Source organism: Procambarus clarkii, chromosome 40 (genome assembly GCF_040958095.1).
Source record: "Procambarus clarkii isolate CNS0578487 chromosome 40, FALCON_Pclarkii_2.0, whole genome shotgun sequence".
In the NCBI taxonomy this organism is placed as follows: Eukaryota; Metazoa; Arthropoda; class Malacostraca; order Decapoda; family Cambaridae; genus Procambarus; species Procambarus clarkii.
The window spans coordinates 16,042,410-16,066,977 of record NC_091189.1 but is presented as its reverse complement, the minus strand read 5'-3'; the positions used below and the strand labels follow the sequence as shown (position 1 = coordinate 16,066,977).

The 24,568-nt window shown below is 38.2% G+C and overlaps 1 protein-coding gene across 6 annotated transcripts in view; it reads right to left on the bottom strand.

The window, feature by feature from the left end:
- The window catches only part of LOC123757930 (bis(5'-adenosyl)-triphosphatase enpp4), a 40,645-nt gene extending 21,167 nt beyond the window's left edge, over nt 1–19,478 (bottom strand). For 2 of the 6 annotated variants that reach the window (XM_045741891.2, XM_069338739.1), the window contains exons 1-8: nt 19,393–19,478; nt 17,557–17,814; nt 16,545–16,716; nt 16,121–16,381; nt 13,454–13,652; nt 12,702–12,911; nt 9,787–10,038; nt 1,233–1,344 (exon numbers count right to left, since the gene is read on the bottom strand). In XM_045741891.2, coding sequence (XP_045597847.2) covers nt 1,233–1,344; nt 9,787–10,038; nt 12,702–12,911; nt 13,454–13,652; nt 16,121–16,381; nt 16,545–16,716; nt 17,557–17,774 — 1,424 coding nt within the window. In that variant the 5' untranslated portion in view covers nt 17,775–17,814; nt 19,393–19,478. Of the gene's footprint in view, nt 1–1,232; nt 1,345–6,161; nt 6,950–6,989; nt 8,912–9,786; nt 10,039–12,701; nt 12,912–13,453; nt 13,653–16,120; nt 16,382–16,544; nt 16,717–17,556; nt 17,815–19,320; nt 19,341–19,392 lie in introns of those variants that run through there. The other 4 variants (XM_069338741.1, XM_069338742.1, XM_069338743.1 and 1 more) reach the window with 4 other exon arrangements.
- Nucleotides 19,479–24,568: the final 5,090 nt, after the last annotated feature.

Sequence of the window (24,568 nt, the reverse complement as noted above, 5' to 3'; positions counted from 1 at the left end):
ACCTTTCCCAGGATGCAACCCACAATAGTTATCTAACTCCCATTCACTTATTTATTGTTAGATGAACAGCCATCAGGCAAAAGAAAATGATGCCCAAATGCTTCTGTCCCGTCACAGCAATTGAACCCATGACCTTTTGACTCTGATCTGGTAGTAACTGGTCATTACTCCATAGGATCCCCCATTATGCTTACATGTTATTGGTTCTTTTATCCGTGCAATATACATCAACAAACTCCTTTTACTTGTCATCAACAGCTCTTGCTCATCCCACCAAGCACTTGACTCATTCTACTACCATCAACATTCTCTTGCTTCAAGGAACAAACTCATTTTACTCTGATTTCAATTAATTTGTTCTTAACATCTACATTTTTCGTCTTCTTTGATATTTTGAGACAGTTCATCTATTTACCATTTAGACTTATCCTGCTCAGCCCACTCATGTGATCAGACAACTCTTGATATTCTTCTTACTGATTTGCATCACTTAACACATTTTAAAGATAATTCCTTCCACAAGTTTTTAGTAAATTGGGCTCTTTTCTACTCTACCATTCACATAGAACTATGCACTGCATATTTGTGTGTACCATTATGCTTAATACAGTACAGTAATGTATTAAGCCATTGTCATTTATTCAATGGATACCAGACATACCTACTCCATGATTCTTGGGGTTCATTATAGTTCCATTTAAATGAGACATCCAAAACATTCTGTAACTTAGAGAAAATTATCACTCTCACTTATTTTCCCCCAGAAATCTAACATTTTCATTTGTATGATTGGGAAAATAAGCACTAACAACTGCCATCGTCTTCAAAAATATTAAATTCTTGCATAGGCACTTAAAACTCAGCCATAAGAAGCCTTTCAGTGTCACCACACTACTCTCTTAATACATTAATGGACATACCTGTACTCCTTCCTTTTAATTCTCATTTTCTCTTCCTCTTTTTATAACCCTTGTTCCAATCTGCTTTTTCAATTTTCAGCCCTTTCAGCCCAAGTTACATTAACTTGGCACATTTAATGTATCTTCTTTAATACATTGTGCCACTTCTAGCTGCTTCAGTTTCTAATTTACTCCTATCATATAATACATTCAAATGTATATGTGTGACAAATTATGCAACACAAAACATTTTCTGAAAGCTTTATTACAGAATAAAAGAGAAAAAGGAATCCTGTACTCGAGAAAGTGTGAAAAGCTTAGCATTTAGCTCACCTGTGAACATATCCATTGATGAGTGCCTCCGCAGAAACTGGCCTACGTTTGTCCTTCCGAGTCAGCACACATGCCAAGACTCCAATGAATCCCAGCAATGTTATCAAGGTACCTTTTAGAAGAAAAAATGCTAAATATCTCCCATAATAAAAACAAACCTTAATTTCTTAAAAGTAATCTAAATGTATAATTAGCCAAGTGTAGTTCCAGGATAAGAGCTGCACCCCAGGTATTCCCTCTTCCCTATAATCCTTGTCAAATGATATTTTTAAGCTTAATGTTATTTTGAAATACTCATTTGGTCTCTTTTCATCTGTCTACCACTCTGTTCATAAAAGAATTTGAAAATGTGTCTGTCGCTTTTTTTCATAGCTTGAATCAATTGATTTTTATTTTTTCCCTTCAATGTTCCAGATTTAAATTATTACTTGTCAATTTGATTTAGTCCCATTACAATTTCGTATGTGATGACCATATCACATTTTGTTCTGTCTACTAATTTTTGAAGTATTTCAAGCCTATAGTATTTCATCATAACTCTGGTGTTTTAGGTCTGGGAGCCATTTAGTAGCATATCTTGACACTTTCTATGACACCGATATAATTTTTTATATAACGGCACCATACAACTCCTGCATATTATAATTTAGGTCTCTTATTGGGGTCCCGGTAGTACAGTTGGGTTCGTTCTTGACACACAATCGAAAATTCTGGACTCAAATCCCGGGCAGGGCAGAAATGATTGGGCACATTTCCTTTTACCTAATGCTTCTGTTCACCTAGCACTAAGCAGGTACCTCGACACAATTATTATTATATAATAACGCACATAGCACTTCCTCTACTGTACACATTGTAGTTTTTTTTTATTATTAAAAATGTTCTTGGAACAAGTAACATTATAACAAATTACTGCAGAACCATATCGCACAGCTGTAAATGAGGCATGGTTGAACTTTGTTGTATAATTGTTTTAGATAGTACAGAATGTAATAAGTATAAAATTTACATGAAATACAGCCAATAATATTGATTAAATATATTAAAATTAACATTCCTGTATATGCAAACCGCCTTGTCATGTGAACTGTCCAATTGTGCGAACTACCCCACAAAGCAAACCATCCAACAGTGCAAACAACCCTGCCTTGTAAACCATCCAACTAGGCAAGCAACCATGCCATGTAAACCATTTGACTAGGCAAATAACCCTGCCATGTGAACCACTTGATGGTGCAAACCCCCATGCCATGTGGACCATCCAACTGCAAATCCCCTCACCATTTGAACCATCTGCATTTAAACCATACACTCTCCCTTTAATGCCCACACACACTCAAACTGTATTAAGCAAACTAATCCTAGCTATATTTCATTAAAAACCTAAGAAAATTTTAAGAAATTCCAAATTTATAATAGAAAACATTAAAGAATCCTCAGTACCAGGTTGAAAACTCATGCAACCTCACCCTCCATTGCAACACTATTTCTCATACTAGACACTTCTTTGATATTGATTGGGCATTACTACATTACTTTGGCGTTGACATTACTGGGCACTGATTATTTTGTCAGTGTCTTTTGTTAATCTTTTTATGTTTTGTCAAAAGTTTTGTCAAACTTTTGTCAATCAGTTTAGCCATTCTTTCTATGTTAAGATAACACTTCTTTCCTTTCCAGCTTTAGTTGGACTATTCCTGCTGGAGCAAACAATTCACAAATTATGAAATAAAGCAACGGAAAACAAAATCACTGAATACCGTGAGGTCTCGAGACAATACTACAGTGGGAAGAGTACCGGGTCAGGACACCACAGTTACAGCCACTACAGACAAAAATAATTTGACATTGGAAAAACAACCAAGCAATAACTAACTACCAGTTCTTGGAAACTACCAGTGCATTATCCAGGTCACCATTTCCAGCACCAATCAAACTGGGTACCCTGACTCAACCTTAGGTAGATATCACCTAAGTAAACAAATTGAGCCCCAAGGAAGATAGGGGATGGGATGGAGCAATGGAAGAAATGTAACATCCTGCTCAGAAAGGAGATTTTTACATACAGTATCTGGTAATTGTACCAGTACTGCACTGTACTGTACTGTGCATCCTCAACAGACTGATTTGTTCTAAAATGAAACCCTCAATGGTGCAGAAAGAAGCAACTCAAAATAAAAAGGGGTCAAATATTTTTAGTATGGCTATTTGGCTAAGATACCAAACGTTATGTGTTCAAAGGGCTTGAAGTATTTTATCATAATGCCTAAATATTCATTCATAAAGTCCTTATGTTCTTGTGATTTCCACTGTGCATTCATAATATAGTCACGAGTCACGCCAAAGCAGAATTAAGCTAATTAACTAGTGAGTAAATGTGTTACAAGCTTGGATTATTTTTTGTTTACTTGTGATAGGCAGGATATCTACCAGTGTTCAGTGTTGAATATCCAGAACTTTGAGATTGTGCACGCCTACTAATAAACGAAGAGCAATAAATTATATAATTCTGTGCTAGCGTATTTACTACCACATATTTCGTAATTTAATGGAGTTGGTAACAGATCAGCATCTTAAAGTTATGTTCTATTCTCCGATTTTCTTGTGGGATGGTAATGTTTTCACAAATTACTGTATTCTGTAATCATCTAATACAGTTTGAGGTCACACATTTAAACTTTCCTGAACATATTTTTTCCATTATATTCCCAGTGTTAGGGACAGGGTGCCTATACTTAGGCTTATTGAGGTCCCCTCCCAGGATTTAAGCCAACTACCGACCTTCCCCAGGATGTAACCCACAACAGATGCCTAACTCCCAGGTACCTACCAAGTACCAGTATTTATTGCTAGGTGAAGAGATGCATCAGGTGAAATGAAATGTGCCTAATTGCTTCCTTCCTGCTCATCTTTTGTCTTTTCTTTCCTGTATCATCTTCCCTAGACCCTCTAATTCAAAATATTTTGTCATACAAACAATCCACAGGGACAGAAGAGCAGCCAATTTAAATTGTTCTTGGACCAACCTGTTTTGTTAGATGGTCATACTTCCTCCCTCTGTAAGGATTTACATTGCACTAGAAGAAATAACATTGTACTATATGACCACTATATGCATGCATGAATATGCAATACAGTATAGTGGGTTACACACACTACTGTAATATATTGAACATTTGCCAAAGGGATGAAATATAATTCAAAAGATTAATTCATGAACATGAGAAATTACTGCATGCACACACCATACTGTACTTAGATAAAAACAATATGGCATTCAGTGCATGGCATGCATGTAGCTGTGCAGTTAGGGACACAAAATTCTAAAATCAAAATTGGTGTCTGTATCTATACATGTATGAATTTGTTTTTATTGGCTATGGATTAAAATACATTTCTCAAGCTGTAACTGCCAAAACTATAAGGTAGAAGAAAGAGAGGAGATATGATCATTTACAAAATACTAACAGGAGCCGACCAAATTGACAAAGGAATTCCTGAAACCAGCAACTTTACAAACAAGAGGACACAGATTCAAGCCAAGGAAACAAAAGTCCCCAAAAAATATTAGAAAGTTTACTTTTGCAAACAGTGGTACGGTAATTGGTTGGAACAAGCTAAGTGAGGTGGTGGTGGAGGCCAAAACCGTCAGTAGCTTCAAAATGTTATATAACAAAGAGTACTGGGAAGACGGGATACAATGAGTGTAGCTCTCATCCTGTAACTACACTTGGGTAATTACATCTGCAGGATATGCAACAACACTATCAGGAACACAACGAAAATCACAACAACATGACATATCCAAGAAAATATTAAGGCTAAATGAAAGGACGTGGGTTCGATCCCATCGTATGTCCTCAATATTTTCCTGAATACTACATTATCAAAAACATTACCCTTTTATAATAAGAACAGTTGAACAAGATCAAGATACTCAAAATGACACCAATTCATTCACGATCCCTTCCAAATTCACTATGCTATCCAGATTCATGATATCTTCCTAGGAAGATATCATGATTCACGAAGATTTACGAAGTAGTTGCGCAAGTACTTACGAACATGTACATCTTTCCTCAGTCTTTGACGGCTGTGGTTACATTTATTAAATAGTTTACAAGCATGAAAACTTCCCAATCAACTGTTGTTATTGTTATAAACAGCCTCTTGGTGCTTCGGAGCTCATTAACTGTTTAGTAATTGTAAACAAAGCCGCCAAAGATTGAGAAAAGATTTACAGGTTCGTAAGTGCTTGCGTAACTGTTTCGTGAATCTGGCCCTAGATTCAAAAGCCTCCACAGCCAGGCAATTACAAACTAGTAAAATGTTCACAGTAGCATAGTGCTGCTTCATAAGTCTTTGTGTTATGATTTAGGGTCTTAATCATGTGCTGGAACCTATAATAAAGTGCTCCTTGTGAGATGTCATGTACAACCATATCAAACATCCATTCCTTAATTAAAAAGATGCTTCCACCTAGTTTTATGTACTAACACCTCTCGTGCTTGGTTTAGATTCTGTCCCTATCTTCTTACATGCATGAGACACTTACTGTATCTGCCCATTTCCTCAACCTTCCTCTTCTAAACCAATTTAGAATTTTTATTCAAAGGACATACATAGAAGAAATGCAAAGAGTATTAATGCATAGTAATAAATAAAAGTTGTTGTATCATCTACCATTGCATGAAGAATTGAACCATCAAGAAAATAGAGAAAACTCTTCACCTTGAACACGGTTTGGTCATGTCTACTAGACAAACAGTACAGTACTAAAATTGTCCTGCCTGGCTGTACAAAAGTTTGGTCATATCTCATGGAGGATACTTAGGGAATGTCTAAATGCTAAATTGGGAATAGTCTAAATAATTTGGGGTTCATTCTCATATGTTTTTATTTGCATATACCACTAAGAGAATATATAATTAACATACAACTTCAGCCAGTTTATAACAAGAATTTCATGAACAAGCCCTTTGAAACTACACACCGTCCTATACCACACTTCATTCATAAAATTGCACATGCCTTCCTACTGTGCAGCACTCCTCCTTTCACAATTTTGTTCCAGCCTCTTATAACTCTCACTCTGTCCTACTCATCATTGTCATCTGCTAACATATACAACTTTCCCTCCCTAATGCCACAATTTCTAGCTTCTTTTGCTTCTACTTTATTTCAAGGCCAATTAAGCTCTTCATTGGGAGAAACTGGAAAGAGGGTATCCAAGTCAATACCATACCTCCCTTCCTATCCTTTTGATTAGTGACAACGAAAGGATTATTGCAGCACATGGTGGTGGTATTTCTATGTACCTATGCCAGTAAACAGAATACTGTACTTGTCAATAACACAGACACAAAAGAGTACTGTACATACATTTATTGGGGGAATTTTTTTTTTTTTTTAAACAAAAGTGAACACGCATTATTCCACTAAAGTAAATACAGTATGTTTAATAATGTACACTAACACTGAAGGATTTAGTGAATCGTTAACATTAGTTGCAAGGCTAACGCTGGCTGCAAGGCTAACACCAAACTCAAAATTAGTATAAAAACAACAGCAGGTAACATAAGTCCTGATTATGCTTGTGCTTTACCCCTGCCTGAGAACATGCTATCACACTAACACATTTGTAAGTGGTGAAAAATATGGACTAATATATAATACCTGATTACAGTGAAGCACCATGTAGAATATTGGCGATATTCCTGATCACAGAAAAAAAATATGTGTTGAAATAAACACATGAATAACAAAAAAAATATAAAAAAATTGTAGTTAATATATAAATCTGACAAGTAAATTTCATAGTGAATAATACAATGTGAACTATATTTAAATTCATCAATTTAGAGTTCGCAGTGAATAACAACGAGGCACTACAAAAATACGATATAAAAATCCATTCACTTTTATTGTCTCAAAGTGGGTTCCTGTCAGGGACAATAAGCCTGTTAGGGTTAGTGAGGTCCCTACAGGCCAACTACTGACCTCCCCAGGATGCAACCCACAACAGTTGCCTACTTACTAGTTGCCTATCTCCTAGGTGCCTATTTACTTCTAGGTGAACAGAGGCAAAAGGTTTATGGAAATGTGCAGAATAGCTCATCCTCCTTGGTTAATACACAGTGCATGGCTAGTCAGTCGAGTTCACAAGGAAAAAAACTATTGAGGAAAATCCTTGATTAACACTACATGACCCACCCACTTTGCCTCCCTTAATCACATTTCAGTTCCATAGATATTGTAATGGAAAAAGAAAAAATTAAATTTCACGGATAATATACAGTGCAACCTTGATTCGGCAAACTACATTGGACCAACCCTGATTAGTTGGCATGAGGGATTTATTGCAAACAGATGCTTTCAGGAGGCACTTAAGAAATGATTTTTTTTGTTTAAAGTCAAGAAAAATACATTGTTTCATCTGTCTGTCTCTTCTGATGTTGTGTCCTTCTATGCAACTCATTAAATATGTACATGGAGCCATATTAAAAAGTTACCATTCATACCTTAATATTTATCCACACACTATGGGGTAATTTCACTTAGCAAAATTTTTATTTTAACCAGTCATATGATGGACAACTACCATAAGAATTTGTTTGTAAAGAGATTTCACAACAGCTAACATATTTCCCATGCCCCAGCCTAAAATCCTCATTTTCAAAACAAGAGCAATCCATATTTAAGTGAACAAAATCCATGGCAACTCAAATGAAAACAAACCACAGAATTTGGTTTTAGATATGCTCAATGGCTTTCCCAAGGCCCCAAATCTGTCTTCTAATGTTGTGCCTATCAATGAAAATCATTAAAAATATGATTGCAGCCATGTTACCATTCATTACCATTCATTACCATGAGTGTGTTACCATTCATTAATTATTTCCCATGTTTTATGGGCTAATTTCACTGAGCTAAATTTTAATTTAAATCTATCAATTGATGGACAACTTTCCAACAGGTCTGTGAACTCGGACCCAACTTCCAAAGCAAATCTGAACATCCCCCACTTTGTCAAGTCTCCAAACATTAATTTGGTGGAGCAGGTAAGTAAATCTGGCCTGGAAAGTGTGCATTACAACAAGAGATTTGCCAAAACGAGGTTCACCAAATCGAAGTTGCACTGCCAATGTAAAATTTGATATTTAGTGCATTAGGACTGAGGAAAGTATTGCTGGTCCCATATTCTATTACAAAATATTCTTACAAATATAAATTATTCTCTCGCCCTCCCTTCAGTCTACATGCAGTATATACAATACCTGTATGTATATACACATATACATTTTGTATCAGTGAACGCTCAATTTGGTCTTTTATATAATAGCTGGCTGGTACTCTCAGCGGTGTATCAAGTTAGACTTGCCACTAACTTCCATTATTATGCGAGAGGACCACTTGCAAAGATCTCCATTATAATGACAAAAAAAGTAACAAGATCCTAGCAGGTGATACGAGACCTATGTGACACACAGCAGCTGGTTATGAGAGCATCCGAGGGTTATGCTTAAAAGGTGTTTCAAGTACGCCAAATTTTCTAATACTAGTATGTATGGTGGTGGTGGTGGGAACACTAAATGCTTACTTTTCTTTTCCATGACTTTCTTGCCTTCTTTCAAAGATTACCGTGAACTGACAAGCCTTGTAATGTGTTGCATGAAGATCTGTGAACTTGAAAGCAATTGAAAGAAATGGGTATTCAAACTTGCAATACTCTGGTGTAATATGCACATGAAAATTCAGCATAGTACAATTAAATAAAATTCAATATGCTGAAGTTTATTGCACAAATCTAGGGAAATACAAGGTCTCTTGATTAAGCAATGTGTCCTCAACAGCCTCAAAGGCAGGAGCATATATAGGTAATTGATATGCTTATTAATCTTATACCTTTACTATCTATATTTGGTGATCTGAATTATATGGGGCCTATGCTCATTTGAGCTAGCAGAACACTTGAGTTAGCAGAATTCCTTACCAGGAATGTCCAAAAACTAACAAATTTGCAATTTTTTGTACCAAAACTTTGTTACTCCTGCCATTTACCCATATGCTCGCCATCTATCCGGTTACTTCTACCATTTACTAGTGAACAATAAAATGCAAATTAATTCGAGTTAATGGAATTTGGATTACCGAACTCTTACAGTATGATTAAAGTATCCTTCTCGAAGATCATACACATGTAGGCACAAAACAGCACAGACACACACATATATATATATATAAAAATAAATAAATAATTAAACACACAACTAAATTAAAATGATGACATTTTGGTCCATCCTGGACCTTTATTAAGTTATGATATAGCAAGAGTCATGGTTTGATACGGGCCCAGGATGGAATGAAACATCATCACTTATTTCATTTGTATGAGGCAGATTATTTGTTTCAGTCATGTTATTATGACTTATTCTCTAAACATATATAGATAATTCCCAATAGGAAGCTAACACTGATACAAATAAAACTTTCTGGTATACCTATTAACTTGTAGATGGCTAACAAATCATTAATACTTATTATTAATTCATACCTAGTGTAATTAAGAGTGGACGAATGAGTGTTGATGACATTGGTTGAATCAGAACAGCCGAGATGTTTTCAATGGTGCCATTATTCGGTCCAGGAGTGAGGTCAAGCAGATAACACAATAGCACATATACATCTATATTGCTAAAATCTGGAGTTTGAAATCCTTTCTTGAATGATGGCCCTGCTGCTACAAATATTGGCTCCATGCTAGGTACGTCAATTGGATAACCATGATCCCCATGTGTATCTGTCACTGTCAGATAATAAAAAGAACATAATGTGAGAAAAGAGAAGAGAAAAAAAACTATTGGCACATGTAAGGCAGTTTCTATTTATACCCAACCAAACACTCATACACGCCTAACATATGCTTGAAACATTCCACTGATCTTACTTCTTATTGTGTTAGCCAATACTGTATAATCAATTTTTCTCAAAGTTAAATGGTGAAATGACTTAAAAATCTTCAAAAGATAGGTAACATACATTAAATATTTTTTTGCCCTGCTTACTTCTTAACACAATTCAAATGGTTGAGGTCATGAAAAACCCAATTCTGATTATTTCCTTCTGCAAGATCCCTGAGGTATATCAATTCATTGCATATTAATCAGATCAACTAACAATAGGACAAAAACCCAGCATTGAATGTAATGAAACGCCATTTTCTGGGCGAGTCCCAGAGGCTCCCTGGAGCTATCTGATTGATATATAAGCTATATTAGTCTGGGGCATCAGTCAATTAAGAGTTCTGCCTACCGGGAACCACGAGCCAGAACCTGGCCCCTTAGAGAGGCACTGGAAGCAATGGCCTATGGAACCCCCCTCCCTCACGTGTTTGGGATCATTCCATCGACCAGGGTTAGACACCCAGAAAGGTTGGCATAACAAAACAAACCCTATCTGGTAAGAAATTGCAACTCCCAAAAAACTTAAGGAAACAAGCAAACGTCATTCACTGCCGCCATGCCACTTGTCCGTGCAGCCCTCCCTTCCTGGGAGGGGAATGGAGAAGCCCCGGACAGCCCCTGCCAGCTACTCTCACCTCCAGTTCAGAGGCTGAGCATCAAAAACAAAAACGCAAACTGCCGACTGAAGGTAGGGAGGGAGAGTGCCAGTAAGCCTCTGGGGCTCATCCAGAAAATGGCATTTCATTACATTCAATGCTGGTTTTCTGTGGGGAGCCCCTCCGGCTCCCTGAAGCTACCTAACCAAAGACAAGTAAGAGAGACTTACTCGGGAGGTGGCCGCCACGTGCACATCAACTAAGTCGAAACAACTGGCTGCAACCTGTGACCCAAAGCCACACACGAACGACCAGGCCCAGGCATATTGACCATATAATGGTCAACAGCAGCCAGGAGCTTGTTCGACCTTCAAAACCCCCGCACCCGAATGTTAGCTCAAAAAATGTTGCAGAACATGGCAGCCAAAACAGCAAATCTGTGAACATCATCGCACGAGAGTAGACTGCAGGCTGGTTAGACATAATAACCCTGCTGATGACCTGGGAGACCCAAGCCCTGGAACAGGGAACGAGGTGTAATCGGATCAACCCATAGCATGTTCCTGGCCACAGAAGCCGAGGTGCGTAGATAACGGCGAAGAGCTGCAACCGGAGACAATACGTGTCCAGTTGCACCCCTGGCAACCCCTGGCCTGATCAACCAAGCATCAATGACCTAAGGGCCCTTCCAGATGCCTGTTCTCATTCTTCGCCAAAAAAAGAAGGAAATGGATGCAAACTAACAAACTGACCACCAGAACCGAAAGAGCAGAAACCCCTGCGAAAGAGGAGAGCATGAAGCTTGCCAACTTAACCCCCAGAGGCAAATACCAACAGAAACAGAGCCTTGGAAAAACAATCTTGAACCAAAGGGGCCACCACAAACCATGGAGAAGAGAGAAAAAGAAAGCACCCATTCCAATGACCAGGACAGCTCAGGTGGCACATGACCAGGCTGGAAGAGGTACATGTAGCCCCACCTCAATCAGTCCTGCCAAAAGGCAGCCACTGCGACGGCTATGCGGTCGGAAAAGGGCGCCACATATACAGCATCAAGAGATGCCGAGACCATGCCGAAGTGAAGAGGTCCACCTCCGGGAGCCCGTATGTCCGGCAGAGTCAACAGAACGAGTCGGTGTCGACCGTCCATTCTATGGGCAGGGGAATGAACAGAGACAGGACATCCACCAGGATGTTTGACACTCCCCGGATATGAACCGCATGGACAACCAAACCCCGAGAATCCAGCAGACAAGTCATTCAAAGTGACCAGCCCCAAAGGGCCAAGGACCGAAGAGAACCCCAGCAGTTCAGACAATGAACCACCAGTTCACCGGTTCAATGAACCACCGGTTATAGTTCGGATAATCGAGTGTAGACAGTACTGTAATTACATGGGGCAGGCCGCCACTTCACTTTCATCCAAGAAACTCAAGCTTCCTCAATTTTATTTCAGTGATTCATTGCAGTTTGCATCACTCAGTGTGGATCTTCTCAGAAAACTTTAATTTGAGAACAAACTGCTGATCATTATAGGGATTACACTTATTAGTGTCTGAAAACATCCTTTGGAAAAAGGTGCTTACCCCAATAACCTAATTAACCATGATATTTTCAAATATTACAACGCAAACAATATGTACTTGAGTAATTGCTATATTACGATTTACATTAATACGTTTTATAATTGTGGTAAGGTAAATTACTTTGCTTCATGTAAAAATTTTCAATGAACATAATGACTTTGTCCTTATTTAATGATCCTATATATTCCATTAATATTATAAAGTTTGACATTTATAAGTTAAATCATATATCCTACAATGAAACTCTTCCTTATTCACATGGCAAAACTAAACATCTTGGGAAATGACAATATACGTACAATGAGAAATATATACAGTACTCACAGTCACTGACTCCTTTGTTTCTTATACTATCAATATAGTCCTTAAAATCTTTAAAGACATAGCCATCGTCAGCTAGTACGGTGATCCGGCTTATACGAGTATTATTACTGTAATGCCAAGACACCAGTTGAGGATCATCATTTAGGTATACAGTGTAGTTGTGTTTTTTACTTCCCTCCTGTAAACTGCGATAGACCTTCAAGTCTTGGTCTGCAAAATAAATAAGATTTATAAACTACATTCCAAGAACATCCAAATAAATTACAGTGGATATTTGTTGGTGTGAAAAAAAGGTTAGGTCAATGAAGCATTGAGTGTGTGTTCTGCAGTCATCTGTAGGAGAAAATTTTCAGGCAACCTGCACAAATCATAAAAGAAGAATGTTATAATTTAAATTGATGAAATATTAATTTAGCAAGAAAAAAAGAAACAGTAATGTTGAGCTTTTCTTCAGAATAAAAGCAAAGTCAACATTGCAATCTATCTTGCTAAATAAAAATTTCATAAATATAAATTGCAATACATAAGCTATGCCTTAACCTTGCTGCCTCAACCCACCTTCACAGCCACTTGCCCCCTCTCTATTCTCCATACTTTCCCTCTTATTGAATAAGCACGATCCTTGTGTATCTGAGTTAGAATTCATAAAACACTAGGACAAAATGACTACTACAAATGAAGTGAAGTCTACTCTTATCACGGCAATTCTCAATATCAAAATTAAGGTACTGTAATTACAGTACTGTACTTACCAAATTCAGGCCAAATATTTAAAATAGGTGAGGTTCCAGATGTGGTGTATAGCTTAGGGTCAACTATATCATCCAGTAAAATTATATTATCATCTTTAACAGCACTCATCCCATGATCACTCATGACGATCACATCCACGGTGTCACTCAATTTATAGAGTCGGAGCAAATGGTACATATGTCCTATACCTTCATCAATCTGTGGAATGCAGTTAATATTATGTAATAAAATTACAAATTATGCAAAAATTGGGTGCAATATAACCCCAAATACACTTAAATGCTGTTGCTTGATTCTCGATCTTATAGGTGTATACAGTATTGGAAAATCTTCCAGTGAAGCAAGGCTCAAATAGCTTAAAGAACATCATAGAATAATATGTGGGAAAAAATGTGATCTTGTTCAATATTACGAACTCATCTCCCATTAAGATTTCAACTAAGATTCAACAGAGCAGAAGAAGTTGTTAAACACATGGGACAAAATCTTAATGAAGTGGCCATACGAGTCATAAGTACTGTACTCATACTCCGCCCAAGTAAAACAGAAACAAGCAACACTTAGTGGGCCAGCCAGAGGCTTAGGGCCCATGCAGGAATATCCCTGAAAAAAAAAAAATCTCATGGATGGTATCTCTAATGTTGTCATATACCTGTACTGTAAATGCATATATTAGTTTTAATCTTACCTAAAATAAGTTTCCATGTGATAAGTTTCTTATCTTACCATGTGATAAGTTTCCTTAATAAATACAACTGCAGTTTATACCTGCAGTGAGATCATCTATTCCCCATGCCTAGCACGAGACTGGGCTTGTCTTGTAATAACTTGGTCCAAATGGTTGTAACGTACGTTTATGTGTATGTATTTGATCGATTAGACATACACAAGAGTTTAGTGTTTTTTATATTTACTGTATTTAGTACTCTTGGTTACATCAGTCAGTTTGTTGGCAGTGAAGTGTTGTAGAAGTTGAGACCAAGCATGGAGCAGGGCCGAGTGAGGCTGGGGGTAGAGAGTTCTGATGCGGGGCGAGTGTGTAGAGCATGGTGCTCTGAACACGTGGGCGAAGTCGAGGAGCTCGAGTGCAGGATGAGAGCATGGAAGCTCAATGCAGCTGAAGTGTGGCTGTCTGCTCTGTGTCTTGCGAGGGTAGGAACTAGACACATAGAGTGTTACATTGTTGTTGGTGGATGTTGAAGATGTGTGGTATCTCTCAAGCATCTGTATTGAACCACTCTTGGAGTTAGACGGATGATGATTGATTAATTGATTGATGAAGATTAAGCCACCCAAGAGGTGGCACGGCCATGAATAGACCGTAATAATGATGATTCGTCCTTAACTGCTTATATAATCGGTCCACACCTCATTTGACCATCCTCTAGCAGGTTTGGGAAGAGGTATTGACAGTACATTTGGGAAGAGGTATTAATTGTAATTAGTGGACTGAGTAGAATTAACAGACCCATCTCATTATCTGCACATAAGCTAATGAGAATATGGAGCAAGTATATTACTTGTACTGACATAATATACTTGTTACAAGGCTGTTGCTTAGAGTAGCTCACAGGGCCCCCATATCAACTATAACCATGTGGGTCAGGCACTTCTTGCAGGAACTTGACTAAATGTATCTCAAACACGTCCACTTTTATTCTCACATACTCCACCATATTACAAAATCAAATATTTACCGCTTTAATTTTGGAACCAAGATTAACCTACCATATACATGTACAGTACTTTAATATCTGACACTCCGAGTTTTTCCTTAATCATTGAAACCATAAATCACTAATATACTGCATTCCTGTTTTCATTTAACCAAGTGACAAACACAAACAAAAATTATTTCAAAGTTCACTAAGCTTCCTGAAACTTTTCACTTTTCTTACATAATATACCTGCACAATGAAATTATGTGTACCCACAAGAAAATATTATGGCACTGGGTGGACATGCAGAAATTGGATTGTGGGTTCCAGCTGGTGTCTTCCAAATACTGTACCAAGCAAGTCCAGTAGAAATTCTGGCTCATTTTTTTTAAGGTCATAATGATAAAGAGGGTAGAGCATTTTCCAGAGAAGTCCTAAGTGTGTGTTCAGTCATAACCTCAATATTTTCTCATTAATATACTGTACTCTTTAATATTTTTTATTTTCTCATCACATAAGCCCACTTTGTTATTTCCATTGTCAGAGGTAGTAAGGCTGTACTTAATCTTATCAAGGTCCCCGTAAGACAACAACTAATCTTCTCCAGGCTGTAAACCACAACAGTTGCTGAACTCCCAGGTACCAATTTTACTACTAAGTAAATAAAAGCATCAGGTGAAAGATAATGTATACAACCATTTGTCCTGCCAGAGAATCGTTCCTGGGTCCCTGTATTGAGTCGAGGACATAGACCAGTATACTACATTACTACTACCTATGTTTCCAGAATTTACCTCGCTTAATCCCATCAAGCCATTTCTCTCAGTGCTGCGCCAATTATGATCTTCCTAATGACATAGTTTTTGAACGAGTTATTTCACTACTGTATATTCCTTTAACAATTGTCTCTTTTTAGTAATTATTCCCTCATGACCGATACAATACACTTTTTACAGGAGGCTATCAAATGCATTTGAAGTTATGTATAATTTTTTAAATATTACGCACCTTCCTCAGTTCCTCTTTAACCTGCGAAGAATTGGGTCCATAAATATGGCCCATGTGATCAGGTTCATCATGGTAAAGAAAAACAAGGTTGGCAGGAGTTCTTTCGTTTGTAAGCCACTCAAAACTTTTATCTATGCTCTCATTAAATGAAGTCCGTGGGCGGAAGGGAGACCGAAACGTCACATTTTTCCCCCGAAATGCAACATTGCAGCCTGGCCACATGATGCACCCACTGTGCCCTCCATGCTCTTCATTCAGAGTCTGAAAATAAAGAAATGAAGTCACAATAGGAATTTCAAACTTGCTCTAGATTGATATATAAAATACAATGCTGGAAGTGCAAATGCAGCACAAATTTTAGGCTTAAAAATATTATAGCAATAAAAAAAATAATGTAAAGTCACACAATATAAATTATAATTACCCAAACTGGCGATACATGAGAATTTTGAGTAAACAATCCTTCATCTTCCATGCCCAATGTCCGATTCAATTTGGGGTCATATACACTGTTGCCAACCACACCATGAACCTCTTCATACAAGCCAGTGGCAACAGAGAAGTGGTTGGGAAAAGTCTTGGTTACAAATTGATTTCTGAAATGTCATTGGTCTACAGTCAACATCAATTCTTAAATTTATTTAACTTAATTTTGATAAAAATAAACTGACTACAGGGAAACTACACAAAACTAGTTGAAAATCCAAGATAAACCATGGACATATTATAATAAATTTTAACAATGTTAATAATTATTGAACTGAATTTATCCGAGCACCACTATCTCGCTAGTGGCCTTGACGATGACAGGAAGCCAGCAGCTTGTCAAAGGTCCCCCTCATTTGTCCTGACGACTTAATTGAGGTGGATTTTAAAGGCTTAGGCAAGTAGGCAGTTGCATGGGTTTATGAAAGTTTATGTAATTTTATTCTTGGTATGAAAGACTAGCAAACTTGTGTATAAACATATGGCACTGTTGTATTACATTATCACGAGCCACAATTATTTCCAAGATATGTATCCAGCAATTTCTAAATGGAGTGACCTGTCATATAACTTCATAACTAGGTCAAGGGTCACCAAGAACTGTTACAATTACTGTCCTATATAACATTTTAATTATAATGTAATTATTCTACTGTAATTGTATAATACTACTATATAATTGTAACTAATTATTCTACTTAAAATAATCTATACCTGTAAAGTAAAGCTGCAAAGTACCTGTAAACATTTTTTGTCAATTTTACTGCTAATTATCTAAAAATTATCTGTTAGTTTAAGGACTTGCCCGAAATGCTATGTGCGCTAGTGGCTTTACAAGAATGTAATTTTAACTTAAACTCTATGTTCTCTGTTAACCCTCAATGTACCTTCTTGTATATATATAAATAAATAAACAAATAATAAATAAATAAATGTTAATGAGATCTTACCTGAACCTACGTGGGTAGCTGCCACGCGAGAAGATCTTGCTATTCAGATGTTGCCATGGGTACTTGTCTAGATAATGATGGCCAAACCCATCCAAAGAAATGACGAGAACTTTGCGACGCAACATCTGTACAGGTACGGGGTCCAAGCCAGCCGTCACGGAGGTGCTCACATGAGCCAAGAGCCACACAACTAACACCAGAATGCATCGCCCGTCCATTTTGACCTGCCTCCACACCTGCCTCGCTGCTATACTACACCTTGTAAACAGAGTGGTCGACAGTTAGAACAAGTTTGGTGGTAGAGGCCAAAACAGTCAATAGTTTCAAAGCGTTATATGACAAAGAGTACTGGGAAGATGGGACACCACAAGCATTGCTCTCATCCTGTAACTACACTTAGGTAATTACCTGCCTCTGCTATACCACATGTACACCTGCCTCCGCTATACCACATGTACACCTGCCTCCGCTATACCACATGTACACCTGCCTCCGCTATACCACATGTACACCTGCCTCCGCTATACCACATGTACACCTGCCTCCGCTATACCACATGTACACCTGCCTCCGCTATACCACATGTACACCTGCCTCCGCTATACCACATGTACACCTGCCTCCGCTATACCACATGTACACCTGCCTCTGCTATACCACATGTACACCTGCCTCTGCTATACCACATGTACACCTGCCTCTGCTATACCACATGTACACCTGCCTCTGCTATACCACATGTACACCTGCCTCTGCTATACCACATGTACACCTGCCTCTGCTATACCACATGTACACCTGCCTCTGCTATACCACATGTACACCTGCCTCTGCTATACCACATGTACACCTGCCTCTGCTATACCACATGTACACCTGCCTCTGCTATACCACGTGTACACCTGCCTCTGCTATACCACGTGTACACCTGCCTCTGCTATACCACGTGTACACCTGCCTCTGCTATACCACGTGTACACCTGCCTCTGCTATACCACGTGTACACCTGCCTCTGCTATACCACGTGTACACCTGCCTCTGCTATACCACATGTACACCTGCCTCTGCTATACTACATGTACACCTGCCTCTGTTATACCACATGTACACCTGCCTCTGCTATACTACATGTACACCTGCCTCTGCTATACCACATGTACACCTGCCTCTGCTATACCACATGTACACCTACCTCTGCTATACCACATGTACACCTGCCTCTGCTATACCACATGTACACCTACCTCTGCTATACCACATGTACACCTGCCTCTGCTATACCACATGTACCAATTTTGACTACCAATTTTTGTCAACTACCATTCAAGCTGTCATTGCAATCAATCTTATATTGTTTCTGCTGTATTGTGCCTACCAATTTGTTGTCAACTACCATTTTAAGCTGTCATTGCAATCAATCATAGCTACCTATGTGCTTTAATATACTGTACCTATAATTTTCTCTCATCTTTTTTTTTTTCATTCCATGTAATCTGTTATCATTTTTTTGTCTATAAATTTTGCAAGTATTTACCTCCTTAAAATTTTCTTAGATTAAGGACCTGCCCGAAACGCTGCGCGTGCTAGTGGCTTTACAAGACTGTAATTACCATAATTGTATCCTCACATTCCTTATGTACATTCTTGTATATGCATAAATAAATAAATAAATAAATGTACACCTGCCTCTGCTATACCACATGTACACCTACCTCTGCTATACCACATGTACACCTGCCTCTGCTATACCACATGTACACCTACCTCTGCTATACCACATGTATAGAGAACTTTGCTATACCACATGTACACCTGCCTATGCCGTAGTGTACATACCACACCTGTCTCTGCTGTACTATAGCGCCCACATCTGCCACTGGTGACGAAGGATGTAAACACTAGAACACCTGTCAAGATAACACATTTCAAAGTTTCAGTTGCATCGGATCCCATTATCATATTATTACTTATAATAATTTCATATTTTATTTAATCAACTAACAAAACAATATATTAGAAGACACATAATAAAATAGTTTTGGAAGAAAAATATTTATGAAATATACATTTCTGACGAAAAGTGTGCTGCAGGGACTTCACACAACTGAAATTCTTTAATGAAGATACAATTTTGAACCCGGAATAACCTGGAATTCCGGATTGGAATCCCGGGAGGGACAAAAATGGTTGGGCGTGTTTCCTATCACCTAATGCACCTAGCAGCAATTAGGTACCCAGTCGGCATATTGTGTGGGTTGCATCCTGGAAGATTTCAGCTGAGTATGTATGTATGTATGTATGTATGTATGTATGTATGTATGTATGTATGTATGTATGTATGTATTAGGCATCCATCAGTCTCCTGAGACTATGGTGTTGCGCTCTGGTTGATGGTCTGGAGTGTTCACGTTCAAATATGTTTACTGAGATAAGAAAGAAATACATCTCAAAGGGATAGAGTAGCTTAGGCTATTTCTACCCCCCTCTACTTCAAGTCACTCAAGGGACGCATAAATTCAGTGAGTACAAATAGACAAATAAGATTACAAGAATCCCATTTAACATTGCAGGTTAATATAGTAAGCACAGCATATAGTTGTTACACTCTTGGGTCAAAATTCTTGTAGCTCCTAAGTATACTGTCTATCATACCATTATCACACATCCAAACAATTTGATGTGGTACACTATTTATTTCCTTATTTCTATAGTTATCAATAAGTTGACACTCTAATACATAATGTTCTAAGGTGTGGGCGTGCGGCATACTACATAATTTACACTCCTTATCTTTTTCACTGACATCAACACCGTATTGCCAGATATATTTGCATTCTAATCTTAATCTCATGTAAATTGAATCCTTCCAAGTAGACTTTCCTTTACCATAGGTGAAGGACGAGTTTGTATTTATTACTGAATAATTCTTAAGTGTGTTACTACTGTCTACCATTGCCATTCTCTATCATTTCTTCACCCTCTTGGATCATCTTGATTCTTGTTTTTATTTATTTCAAGGTTATCTGACATACAACATCAACAAGAGTTTTTTCCGTGGCTCTCTTCGCTGTCTCATCAACTACCTCATTCAACAGTATTCCCACATGTGAAGGGATCCACATGAATCTTACTTTATACCCAGTTTTTTCTAATTTCTTAACATTCTCTCTACACTCTATCACAACATTCTGGTATACTGGGCGTCTGCTATTTAAAGACTAACGCTCCTCTGCTGTCAATAAAGAAGCAGGCATTTTTACCACATTTGACTACTTCCTGTAATCCTGCTCATACACCTTGGAGTTCAGCCTGCGTTGAAGAGACATTGTCAGATAAGCGGCGTCCAATAACAGTATCTACAGTGCCGATGTCAGTGTACTCTCTGATCAAGACTCCACATCCTGCCTTCCCATCCCTAGCTACTGACCCAATACAATATACATGTAGAGTGTTTTCTGTAGGCAATTTTCTAATTATACAATCATATGTTGCCCTCAGCTTTCCTATTTCATACATACTTTTTTTCTTCTGCAAGGGAGTAATTACTACATCTACATTACAATCCTCCCATGGTAGTGTGAATTTTCTCTTGGGCACAGCAATACACTCTGTAATAACATCATACTTTATAAGCAGGCGATGAGTCACAATAACGTGGCTGAAGTATGTTGACCAGACCACACACTAAAAGTTGAAGGGACGACGACGTTTCGGTCCGTCCTGGACTATTCTCAAGTCGATTGTGATGAGGAGATGATTGATGATTGACAGGCAATAAATAGGCAAGAGAGAGCTGAGGAGGAAAGTAAGGTGTAGGGGATAGTAGTAATAATGAGAACTGCAGAAGCCTATTGACCCATACGAGGCATCTCCTATTATAACCACCGAAGGAGATAGGAATAGGAAAAATGAAGAGGATAGCAAGGGAGCGTAGGAGAAGACAATGAACAGAAAAAGGGGAGAAGAGAGAAAGAAAGATAAATGGAAGGGGTAAGCTTATGTTAAGTCACGTTTGTTAGAAAGATTAGAGCATTTGAGTATATACTGTGAAAGGGAAGAGTCCACAGCAACAAAGCCAGGACTCAAGTTCATGTTGGGTACATTGTGTATAAGAGCCGATTCTACAAGACGGCGTCTGTGTAGAGGCAGGAAAGATTATCTTGGAGGAAGACCAATCAATGGGATGATTAGAATCCCTCACATGGCAGAAGAGAGCATTGTTAGTGTCTGCAGACTTAACTCTTCTCTTGTGTTCTTTAAGTCTGTCATTCAGTGTACGGCCAGTTTCGCCAAAGTATTAGAAAGGACAAGATGAACAGGAAATAGAGTAGACACCAGCAGCATTAGAAGCAGGAGGAGCAGTGTGAACTAGATTGCTACGAAGTGTGTTAGTTTGTCGAAAGGCAAGTTTAATGTCAAGAGGACGAAAGGTATTAGTAAAAGTTTTGAGTTCAGATATGAAGGGAAGGCATAGTACAATGCTACTAGTGTTGGAAGCAGGTTTAGGATGAAAGAAATTTCGTTTAGCTTGAGAGTAGGCACAGTTGATGAAATGCAAAGGATAACCAAGGCGAGAGAATGAATTGTAGATAACGGCAATTTCAGAATCAAGAAACTGAGGGTCGCTGATGCGTAGAGCGCGGAGGAAGAGAGAGACGAGGACACTTTTCTTAACAGAAGGAGGATGGTAGGAAAAGAAGTGAATGTACATGCCACTGTGCATGGGTTTACGGTAGACAGAGAAGGAGAACCCAGACACAGAGCTGTGAACATGAACATCAAGAAAAGGAAGGAGGGAATTCCCACTCAACTTTGAAATGGATAGAAGGAGCCAGATTGTTAAGAGAGGCGAGGAAAGGCTGGAAAAGATTAAGATCATGAGGCCATAAAGCAAAAATGTCATCAACATAGCGAAGCCAGAGAGAGGGACGAGTATCAATAGAAGGAAGAAGAACAGTTTCGAAATATTCCATGTAGAAATTAGCAAGAACAGGGGCGAGAGGGGAACCCATAGCGACACCGAAAGTTTGAGTGTAATATTTACCGTTGAAAGAGAAAGAGTTAGATTCAACACAGATTGATTCAACACAGATTGATTCAACACAGATTAGATTCAACACAGATTGATTCAACACAACACAGATTGTTGTTAGATTCAACACGTCGTCCCTTCAACTTCTAGTGTGTGGTCTGGTCATCATACTTTTTAACATTAGAACATAAGTTATTCATATATACTCTCTTCTTCATCATATACTGTTCATTACTTCCCACCTTTTGAACCGAGAGGATTAATTCATTAGCTACCCCACCTCTCATTAATCTAATGGCAGAGGCTACATTTATCTCTACAATTCTATCCCCAATACTCTGCAGATTCAACTCCATCCTCATTATCTCAATCATAGCATTTCTTGGGTTACGGGCTATTCATGCCCGTGCCACCTTTTGGGTGGCTTAATCTTCATCAATCAATTTCTTGGGCATCCTAAGATAATTCTCATGGCTTCATTTTATACCTTCTCCAGCTTGCCCATTCTACCTTTACCAAAACAAGAAATGACAGGTGCAGCATAATCAATAAGAGATCTTACAGTACTCAAGTATATCATTCGTAGCACAGGGACTCCCACTCTTACGGGCTATTCATGCCCGTGCCACCTCTTGGGTGGCTTAATCTTTATCAATCGACTCCCACTCCCTTTCCACAGCATGCCAAGGCCTTCAGAGGCTGTAATCTCTTCCGACATTGACCCAACAGTCTGTTCATCTCAGCTTCCAAACTCTCATGGGTGTATCCAACATATATGCCTAAATATTTATATATATTAACTCTCTCTATATTTTTACCGTTTATTTTCAATATAATGGGCCTCCGACTTCTACATTCAAACTTAGTTTTGTTTTCATTAACCACCAGTCCCATATGGTGACACAGGTTTCCGAAATTGTCCAACACTGTTTGAACCTTTGAAATATCTTTGCCCTGAAACAAAATATCATCGGCATATATGATCGGAGTTACACCATTTGAGTATCTCTCAGATGCTATCTTATTCATTAGTACATTAAACAGGGTGGGATTCAACACTCCTCCCTGAGGTGTGCCGAGTTCAAAAGATCTCACACCTGACATACAACCTTGATACCACACCTGAGCCTTCCTTTCGTAAAGATAATCCCCTATCCAGCGCAATAATTTCCCTTTAACACCAAGACTAGCTAATTCATATAAAATAACCTCTTTGTTGGCTTTATCAAAAGCTCCTTGTAAATCAATAAAAATTATATAATAATCATTTTCATTAGCTAGATATTTAATAATACAATCAGAGGTACTTTTTCCTCTGAGGAACCCGAACAATTACTAGACAGCTGATCACCTATTATATATAAAAGTCTATTTAAAATGATCCTCTCCATCATTTTACAAAAAACACGAGGTTAAAGACACAGGTCTGTACTCTCCATTGGCTTTAGGGATAGGGATGATTATAGCTTTTTTCCATTTACTGGGAATACTGCCCTCTTTATAACTAATATTAAAGAGGTCTAACAGTGGGCTTTTCGTCATAATGGCAAGTTCATTAAGTATTTCATAAGTTACTCCATCCTCCCCAGGGGCGGTAGATTTCCCAACTTCAATTGTCGTTATTAGTTCTTCTCTGGTAATACCTGTGCAAGTGACATCACCACTGTTACCTGCTGCAAGTATAAAATCCTTTCTTAGATCTTTCCAAGAATCTAATGATTTTCTCGTTACAGCGGGTAATGAACTATGTTTAGCAGCTTCCGCCCATTTATTTACGAGACCATTTGCAATTCCTTGCGGGTCAGGATGTGCAACAAAATCATGCTTTTTACCCCTTATTTTATTTACGTCTTGTCAGATTTCCTTCAAGTTTCTGTTACTCCCAACTTTTTCTGCAAACTCCTGCCAATACTTGCTCCTAATTTCCTTTCTCTTCTCCCCACACAGCCTAGCAACTGCCAGTAAAGCATTCTTCCCTTC